At 49.4% G+C, this 9994-nt stretch overlaps 1 protein-coding gene across 1 annotated transcript; it reads left to right on the forward strand.

Moving 5' to 3' along the window:
* Positions 1 to 623: 623 nt before the first annotated feature.
* nr2e1 (nuclear receptor subfamily 2, group E, member 1) lies at positions 624 to 7134 on the forward strand. Its single transcript, XM_028952991.1, has 9 exons — positions 624 to 1068; positions 2859 to 3004; positions 3181 to 3268; positions 3346 to 3581; positions 3682 to 3828; positions 4947 to 5043; positions 5148 to 5297; positions 5569 to 5674; positions 6539 to 7134. Exons 1-9 carry the CDS (start codon positions 1011 to 1013, stop codon positions 6699 to 6701), a joined length of 1191 nt encoding a protein of 396 aa, XP_028808824.1. The 5' UTR covers positions 624 to 1010; the 3' UTR covers positions 6702 to 7134.
* Positions 7135 to 9994: the final 2860 nt, after the last annotated feature.

Raw genomic sequence — 9994 nt, forward strand, 5'->3', positions numbered from 1 at the left:
CCCCCTCCGGCCCGCAGTCATTCACCTGCCAACAGGCCCAATTTGCTTCAAGAACACGCGGTGGCAGCGCGTAAAAGGAAGACACGACAATGACTAATTGCGATTAGCGACGCCCCCGCGGCCGCGCCGTTTAAAGGGACCCGCGGAGTCCCCAACATGCGCGCGGGCGAGCGTGGGAATGCGGCCCATTAAAGGTGAAAATATGGATTTCTGCCCCCCGACGGGGTCAGGGCGTCGTCGCGCACGCGCGCTGAACCTCCGTTTTTTTTTTTTTTTGTTTTTTTTTTGTTTTGCGCCTCGAGGTCACGAGGTTACGTTATTATACTACTACTAATAATAATAATAATTATTATTATTATTATTGGGATAAAGTGACAGATAGAACGGCAACGCGAGCGCGGGGGCGCGCAACAGGTCGCGGAGGGGCTCGTGCGCAAAAAAAAAGCCGCGCAAACGAAAATATTGTGGGCAATAACACAAAAAGTAGGCTGTCGCGACCGACAGATCGGTGTCGCCTACGACTGACGTTCAGTCGGACGAGAGAGGGGACTGTCGCTGCGACGTCGCCGCTGCCGCTCCGCGAGAGTCTGGCGGCGTGACGTCACCAGCGGGCTGAAGTTGAGAGTAAAAGCTAAAGTCGGACTCTCCTCCCTCCCTCCTTCCCTCCCTCCCTCTCTCCCTCTCCCTCCCTCGGTTCTCATACATGATCGGCGGAGCCGGAATCTGACGGCTCACATCACAAAGTCACCGCGCGGCGGAAGTCACCTTCTCCCGGTGCGCCCGCGCCCCCGGGGACCACCGGCGACCCAGCGGGATTTCTCCTCCTCCTCCTCCTCCTCCTCCTCCATCTTCCTCCTAGCCCTGGCCGCTGCGCGCTTCAGGCGGCGACGGGAGTGAAAGCGACGCGACGCGAGTCCGTGGGACCGGGCGCTCGCCGGCGTGACGCGGGACTTCTGGCGCACGAGACGCGCGTATTATCCACGCGGTTCGGTTCAGCAGCAGCAGCAGCCATGAGCAAAGCCGCGGGTTCAACAAGTGGCTGCCTGGACCTCCTGAACGTCAAATCCAGTGAGTTGAATTTTTAAAAAATCAGATAGTCGTTTTTTTTTTTCTTTCTTTTTTTTAACTTTTCTTGCAAGGGATTTATCATCAGAAATCCCGCGCCTTACGCCCCAGCGTGGAGGCGACTTGCTCTTTTTTTTTTGGTAGAGAAACGTTCTAGTGTGTGTGTGTGTGTGTGTGTGTGTGTGCGCGCGCTCAGGACCCGACCGCGGATCGAGCCACACGTCAACTTTACGGACGTTTTTTTTGTTTTTTTTTATTTTTGAAGCCGCAGCCGCCGCTTCTGCTGCGCGACGCTCCGAACGGGGCCGGAAAGACGGTCGGATCCGGGGATCCACTCGATCCTTCGGGACACATGCCGGTGCGACTAATCGCCCGGTGAATCGATCGCAACGCCCGAATGTAACAAAATTATAGGGCCTAACAAAGTCACTCTGACATAAACTCACACACACACACACACACACATTCACACACCGTTCTAGAACTGTCCAGTTTATACTGGCTGGAGTTTTTTGCTTTTTCACGTCGGACGATGTAATCAGCGCTGCAATATTTACTTCTGTTTTCAGCATTTAAAGCAATAAGCACGAAAAGTATAAAAACCTTCGAAACTCTGAAAGCCTGCGTGTCGTTATTAATTAAATGCATTGCAAATATTTATGTATTTAAAAAGAAAGTATCCCACGGGTCAGAAAAGGAATTGTCTTAATTTAATATGGAAATTATAACGGCAACAGTAGTAATAATTAGCAGCGTCGTAATTGCAATTATAGTCACGCTAATAATAATTGTGGGGATCGAATAAACGCTTTTAATCGGTTGAAGTAAATAACATTGTTTTTTGCTTTTTTTTTGTTGTTTTTTTTTTAAAGAAATTTTGTTTCCTCATAAATATTTTTGCTCGCAAAAGCAAGATTAATTTCAGACCGGACGGCTGAGAGCGGGACGATGAAGGAGACGCCGCGGCGTTAGGCGCGAAAAAAGAAAATCACGGTTAACGATTTCGTGAAGCAAAATTATTTTCTCTTTTCGTCGTTATTTATTTATTTGCTGGTTATATGTTATTATTATTATTGTTGTTATTATACGTTTTGACGTGTGATGGAATATTTGTTTTTTCGGGGTGTGTGTGTGTGTGTGGGGGGGGGGGGGGGGGGTTTGCGGGCGGGACCGTATCCGAATTCCCATGCTTCTCTTTTTGCCGGGTCACTGGCGCATCAGTGGGCAGGTGGCGGGGTGTCAGCGTAATTACACCGCCGCTCCTCCACGCCACTTCCCTCATACGCATGCAAATGCGCGTCCCCGCATTTAAATACAGAAAAGGGAAAGTTTTCTCTCTCTCTCTCTCTCTCTTTTTTTTTTTTTTTTCTTCTTTAAAAAAAAAAATCACAATTTTCATTTACTCCCGCCTCATTTGCATACACTTCATCTGATCCTCGGGGGCGCGCGGCCGGGTCACCCCCTAATCCGCGCGCCTATAGAGCGCCCAGAAAGCAGCTGTCGACTCCCATTATCGGGCGGAGCTGGCGGCGTGTCGAGGCCCGGCGCGGCCGGCCGCGACTCAATGGGGGGAATCATTAAGTTAACACTGTCCCCTAATGTCGCCATTGTGGCCGTGCGCGCCGCGCCATTGTCTTACTGGGGACCCAGCGGCCGTGACGCTTCCCACGAGCGCGCGCATTCCCATGGAGCGCGGCCTTGCTCTGGGGACCCCGAGTTTGAGTGCTGAGAAAGGTACTGTAGGTGTGTGTGAGTCCAGACTGAGAGAGGGGACGGTCCCCGCTGTGTTGCAGGTCGGATTTTGGACATCCCCTGCAAAGTGTGTGGGGACAGGAGCTCCGGGAAGCACTACGGGGTGTACGCCTGCGACGGCTGCTCCGGGTTCTTCAAGAGGAGCATCCGGAGGAACCGGACGTACGTCTGCAAGTCTGGAACCCAGGTGGGTGGCCCGTCCGTCTGTCCACGTGGGATTCAGGACGTTCGTCTGGATGCTGCGTGATTGGGGGTTGAGCAGTACGGTGGGCGGGGACGACAGATTGGCCGAGCGGTGGGGGGGACGCCGGCAGGCCGCGTTAATTCGTGTTTTCTCTCTCCCGCTCTCATCCGGCCCGGCAGGGGGGCTGCCCCGTGGACAAGACACACCGCAACCAGTGCCGGGCCTGCCGCCTGAAGAAGTGTCTCGAGGTCAACATGAACAAGGACGGTGAGGACGAGACGCTCCTTTCCCGCCGGAGTGAGTGTGTCCGTGATTTCAAATAAAAAAAAACTTCTGGTCCGCAGCCGTTCAGCACGAGCGGGGTCCCAGGACGTCCACCATCCGAAAGCAGGTGGCACTTTACTTCCGGGGCCACAAGGAGGCCAACGGCTCCGCCGCGCACTTCACGCCGACCTCCATGCCGGGCCCGCCGTTCTTCACCACCGTCACGCAGCTGGACGCCCACAGCCTGGAGCTGAGCGCGGTGTCCGGCACCCCCGACAGGCAGGCCATCGTGGGGCTCGCGCAGCCCACCCCCAAGGCACGTGTCCCCGCCCCCGCCGCGCCGCCGCAAACGTCTCCATATTCCCCCGAGCCCACAGGCCAGAGACGTGACCCCTTTCGACCTGCTCCTTCCCCAGTACCCCCACGAGGTCAGCGGGACCCCCATGTACCTGTACGAGGTCGCCACCGAGTCCGTGTGCGAGTCGGCCGCACGCCTCCTCTTCATGAGCATCAAGTGGGCGAAGAGCGTCCCCGCCTTCTCCACGCTGCCCTTACCGGACCAAGTGAGTGTCGGCCTCGCCGCCTGCTGCCGCGCCCACCCTGGCACCGGCGTCCAGTGGCGGTGGTGGCCTGGCGGCCCCGTAGTCGGAAGGTTGCCGGTTCGTATGCCGAGCCGCCGAGGTGCCACCGAGCGAAGCACCGTCAAAAGCAGAGGACACGTTTCACCGTGTGCACCGTGTGCTGTGCTTCACAACGACAGTCACTTCACTTTAAAGGTGCTGAAATGAATCTCATAATCGAGGCAGTTACGATCATTACAACGTCATAACGCCGCCGCTTGGTGATTTTCTACTTAAAAAGTAACGTTTAAAGTGAAGTGATCGTCACATGTGATACACAGCAGCACAGCACACGGTGCACACTGTGAAATTTGTCCTCTGCATTTAACCATCACCCTGAGTGAACAGCGGGCAGCCATGACAGGCGCCCGGGGAGCAGTGTGTGGGGACGGTGCTTTGCTCGGTGACGCCTCGGCGGCACGGGATACGAACCGGCAGCCTTCCGATTACGGGGCCGCTTCCTTAACCCGCTAGGCCACCGCTGCCCTTAAAAAAAAGGACTGGTGCCTTAATCCAGCGCCTTAGACCACTCGACCACTCGACCACACTACCATTCTCAAGTAGTGCCGGTTGTGGCCGCGGCCGCCTGATCTGAGTACAGCTCCAGGTAGGAGTTCAGCCTCGTCCACGCGGACGTTCGTTACCGTCCAACGGTTGTCACTGTTTAATGTATTCGACGGCATCGTGACATTTCTGTGCCCTCACCAGGCACCACGAACGTCCGTGTGAACGAGTCCTTAACTCTCCTCCCGCTGATGTATTTGAAAACATAGTGTGAAGTGACGTAGAGGATTTGATGGGACTCATCGTGATGCATCGATAATTGCAATTTTGATAAAAATGTGGTGGTAGTAGCCTAGTGGGTAACACACTCGTCTATGAACCAGAAGACCCGGGTTCAAATCCCACTTACTACCATTGTGTCCCTGAACAAGACACTTAACCCTGAGTGTCTCCAGGGGGGGACTGTCCCTGTAACTACTGATTGTAAGTCGCTCTGGATAAGGGCGTCCGGTAAATGCCGTAAATGTAAATTGTCTTTACTGTCATCCCATCCGCAGCTCATCCTGTTAGAAGACGCCTGGAGGGAACTGTTCGTGCTGGGGATCGCGCAGTGGGCCATCCCGGTGGACTCCAGCACCCTGCTGGCGGTGTCCGGTGAGGATCAAAAAAAAAAAAAAGAATCGAATCGAATCAGATAAAAGTTGCGCCGGCGCCCGCTCTCGCGCTCATCCCTCTCGCCTGCGGCGCGTGACTCGCAGGCATGAACGCGGAGAACACCGAGTCGCAGCACCTCAGCAAGATCATCGCCGAGATCCAGGCCCTGCAGGAGGTGGTGACGCGCTTCCGCCAGCTCCGGCTCGACGCCACCGAGTTCGCCTGCCTCAAGTGCATTGTCACGTTCAAAGCCGGTGAGCGTCGGCCCCGTCTGGGGTCAGGTAAAAATTGGACACTAATACGCCACTAATGTCACTTTGCGTGGTTATTTAAAAAAAAATAATAATAATAAAACGTTCCAAGAACGCTTAGACAACCAGTCATGCACGTTTCCGTTTTCTAAAGTTTCCTGTTAGCGAGGTTCGAGAAAAGGTCAGAGGTCAAGTCCGGCCTGAACGGGGCGGACCGCTTGTTTCGTGCCGGTGTGATGTGTGCCACATTTGACCTTCTGATGCCACCCCTCAGTTCCCACGCACGGCGGCTCGGAGCTGCGCAGCTTCAGGAACGCCAGCGCCATCGCGGCGCTCCAGGACGAAGCGCAGCTGACGCTCAACAGCTACATCCACACCCGGTGAGGGTCTGCGCACACGTACGCTCACTCACGCTCACTCACGCACACTCGCGTGCACACGCAGCCGTTATTCCACAGTTGCGTCAACCGCGAGGTGTGGCGGTAGCCTGGTGGGTAACACACTCGCCTATGGACCAGAAGACCCGGGTTCGAATCCCACTTACTACCATTGTGTCCCTGAGCAGGACACTTAACCCTGAGTGTCTCCAGGGGGGGACTGTCCCTGTAACTACTGACTGTAAGTCGCTCTGGATAAGGGCGTCTGGTAAATGCCGTAAATGTAAATGTAGTCAAATTGTAAACTGGAAGATTAAGGAAATTAAAACAGGCTAAAAGCAACAGTAACGATAAGAAATTGTTCAGGAAGGGCCTGGAAACATAAATAATAGTGAATAAAAATGTGTAGAGATGGTGGTAGAAGATGGTGGGTGTCGGTCTCTCCCATCTCTGTAAATTCTGGACAGTCTCCTGCATGCAAAAGTCTCCAGGTGGAGAACCCTCATCCCACTGATGTATTTCATGGGAATCGATAATCGAGGCGTTGATCATTGTAATCGCATATTGAAATAAGATTGTGCAACGGGAGAACAGGGTCTCTTTCTCGACACACATCATGTCATTTGTTCACGAAGATAAGGAAATTCTGCAAGAAACGCTTTAGGCAAATCAACATTGCATCAATCTTTGACACATATCACATTAACAAAATAGCTTGCAGCTTAGATGAACCGTGTTTAAGACCATAAACATATATATATATATGGCTTCTAACATATTAAATAGGACCGAAAGATTCAGTGGAGCTTTACTGAGGTACCGAAGCTTTAAAGGATTTCCTGCACCCCCCACCTCCTACTCCCCCAGGTACCCCACCCAGCCCTGCCGCTTCGGGAAGCTCCTCCTGCTGCTCCCGGCGCTCCGCTCCATCGGCCCGTCCACCATAGAGGAGGTGTTCTTCAAAAAGACCATCGGGAACGTCCCCATCACCCGTCTGCTCTCAGACATGTACAAGTCCAGTGACATCTGAGACCCTCGCCAGCAGCGTCCAATCGGCACCGAGTTTCCACACAGCAGGGAATTTCAAGAGACTCGTCCGGCTGAGTAGAGTAACTGTTTTTTTTTTTTTTCTTTGTGCGTTAAACTGTAATTTTTCTAATGGAAGTGCAACTTAGCCTATTTAAATCTAATTTAACAGAAAATGGGTAAAACATAAAAAAAAAAATGTAAATGGAAAAACCAGCCAGAGACCAGAGACCAATATAATTTACTTTTCTTTTTTCTTTTCTTTTACAAATGTACAATCATTTTACTAGTTAATTTAACAAAAGGAAGGTTTTCTGGTGTCTGAAGAGCTTTACTCTTAATGTCCGCAATTAATATTTAATATTGTGAGAACAAACGAGACCAAAAAAAAAAAAAAAACATTTCAAAATGAATGGTATCACTTTATAATAATAATACATTAATTCATTAATAACTATTTCGTTTTAAATACACACACTACTCTTCAAAACGTTTAGGGTAATTTAGAAATTTCCTCGTTCTCCATGAAAAAAAAAAAAACACATGAAATAATAATAATCATTAACGAAGTTTGAAATAATGAGTTAGTCGAACCGAACATCTGTCGATCCACTGGATTCTGGATCCACCGGTGTGGACTTGTCCAGTTTTATTGCTGCTTAAATCACTACATTATTTGAAAATGGTTTTCTAACGATGAAGGGAGCTTTTAAAGTGACAGACTTGGTTTAACGAACACAGACTAGAATAAGTCTGGTCTCCAGACATTTCCAGTTTACATCAACGACGTCCGAACTGGACTTTTCACCCACGTGGCGTCTTTTTAATTCAATTGAGAGGAATTTCTAAATGACCCCAAACTTTAGAACAGAGGTGTAGAACATCCGTGAACTTAAGCATATTTCCTCAAATTGCTTTAGTACGAATACTTTTTACAGACAGATTTAAATGCAACAGAAAGTTCAACATTCACAGTTGGAGACAGTTTTGAGTTTGAGAATTTGTCATTCGAAGTGCATAATTTGACAGTGAATTTGAGATCATTGTTATCGAGCGGGCAAAAATGTGATCACGATGTTGTTGTTGTTGTTGTTGAAATATTACTATAAAGTTTTACCAAAAGAGAGAAACTGAATGGAAGGCAGAAATAGAAGTTTGGGGGCTCCGGTTGCTGAAACCAAAGTCTCAAGAGCGCGCAGCGCGTTCACGGGTGAATACTGGCCCCGCCCACAGACACACCCTCCACATCGTCATGGCGCTTTTTTCTTCCACGTTCCGGTTCCCAGACTAGAATAAAAAAAAAAATCAGTGCTGATCTCGCGAGACTCGTCGCATCCAATCAAAATGAATCCTGGGACCAGGCACGGTTCACTCCTGCACGTTTTGTTTCTTTTTCTATTTTTCAATCCAATTAGTAGCTTTCGTGACGTCACTCACACGAACTCTGTGAGTGACGTCATTAATCAGATCGACTCCAAATGACAGTGGATAGTGAAATGCTGTGCCTTAACACAAAAACAGAGTGAAATTATAATGGAAATGTGATGTAATGTTTGTACAAATATATGTTTACGCCATATAAACAGCTAAAGTGACTAAGCGATGTGCCACGCCCACTTGTAATAATAATCCATTAGGGATTCCCGCGGGAGCCGGAAGTTCACAGGCCGCATTTTTGACTCTCTCTCCCTTTTTTTTGGTTGATTTTTAATTGATGTTTGGTGTTTTCTGCCCTGTTTCAGTTGGGCGAGGTCCCCTTTGACCTTTGTGAATTAGACACTAACTTCGCCAACTGAACCTCTTCAGCACTTGCAATTTGTCTCCTGTAGCCTGTAAATATGTTTTACCTGTTGTAAAAAAATAAAGAAAAAGTGGGAGTTCATGTTCTTTTTTTTTTTGCTGTGTGCGTGAATGTTGTTATGAAATATTAGAATAAACGGTGTTGAAAGGTCCGACTTCGCGTGTTTTATCGGAACCGGCGGAACCAGCGCTGGCTGCGCGGCCGTGGAGAGGCTCCAGGCCTCGGCGCTGGAGTGCATATTGAAGCGCAGCATCACAAAGCCCCGGACCTTGGGGAGAACTTCCAGTGCCCCGCTTATCCGCCGTTTCAAGTAGCCTTTGGTGAATCAAGGGCTTCGCCCAAATTACATTTTTCTTGTCGTCCTTTTTGTCGAGCGCGCAACAATGAGAACCATCATTGCAAAGCGACGTCGGCGTTCGGTCCGATTTCGTCCCCGTTCGGGTCTAATGCGCGTCTCCAAGGCCCCTGGCCGCCCGCCTGCCTCCGCCCGGATCCTTGATCGACAATGAAACGAGAAGCCCGACAATGCCGGTCCGCCGGACCCGACGCACAAAGGGACCCGGGAAGCGAGAGAGACGAGTTCGCTGCGGTCTTTTTTACACTCCAGGACTTCCCGTAAATACTTCGGAATAGTTCATTCGCGTTCAACTGGGACCGCGACGTGAAACGACGCGTCTGTCCCTTATCATAGCGAGACAATAAAATACAGTAGTACGATCGCAAAGGCAAGAAATACTTTTTTTTTTTAAATTCCCATTGCAATTGGTGGATCAATTTATAGCTGTTACATAGAATCCAAGAAGCAACCTGTTGCAAGCTGAGGCCTAAAGCTCATTGTATATAAAAAAAAAAGATATATATATAAAACACTTTTTTCTTGAGGGTTTTCCTTCATTCAGAAGGCCTGGTGGCAGCGTATCCTGGCGATGGGCAGAATGCTTTGTAGTGATTGATGAACAGCGTGATGTGATCGGTGATGTGATCCGTCTAAATGCGTAAAGCCGCAGTGTTGTGTTTAATTTCGCATTTTAGAACTCGCATTGAATAAACCTTGAGACAGGTGGGTCACAACATACCAGGTGTCCCGGCAACAGGCCTATCCTTGGCAAGGATAAATGGTGAACACACAAAAAAATATTCAATTTTCAAAACATATAATCACACTGTACTCAAAATACTGCCTTGTACTGTGTATACTGATTTAAAAAAAAAAAAAAAAAAACTATTCTGAACACGTATAACACACACACACACACACACGTGTATTACTGTTATATATATATATATATATGTATTAAATATAGACATATATATATAATGTAAGGAAATTGTCGGTTTCTTTCTCTCCTTTTAAATGATTTTTTTTTGTTGTGACGTACACGGCACTCTAAGTGTCGTGAACATATTGCAAAGTGATTGGCTGATTCGGTACGGCTTACCAACCCAGACTGTATAATTTCTGATACATCAGAATACAGAGGACTTGACCACCAGGA

Source organism: Denticeps clupeoides, chromosome 14, assembly GCF_900700375.1.
Source record: "Denticeps clupeoides chromosome 14, fDenClu1.1, whole genome shotgun sequence".
NCBI classification, from domain to species: Eukaryota; Metazoa; Chordata; class Actinopteri; order Clupeiformes; family Denticipitidae; genus Denticeps; species Denticeps clupeoides.

Bases quoted from the DNA above. Each gene is read 5' to 3' on its own strand.
- nr2e1 (XM_028952991.1), top strand. From the start codon at position 1,011: ATGAGCAAAGCCGCGGGTTCAACAAGTGGCTGCCTGGACCTCCTGAAC. The intron at 1,069-2,858 runs GTGAGTTGAATT...GCTGTGTTGCAG, and splicing joins CCTCCTGAACGTCAAATCCA to GTCGGATTTTGGACATCCCC. The intron at 5,298-5,568 runs GTGAGCGTCGGC...GCCACCCCTCAG, and splicing joins CATTGTCACGTTCAAAGCCG to TTCCCACGCACGGCGGCTCG.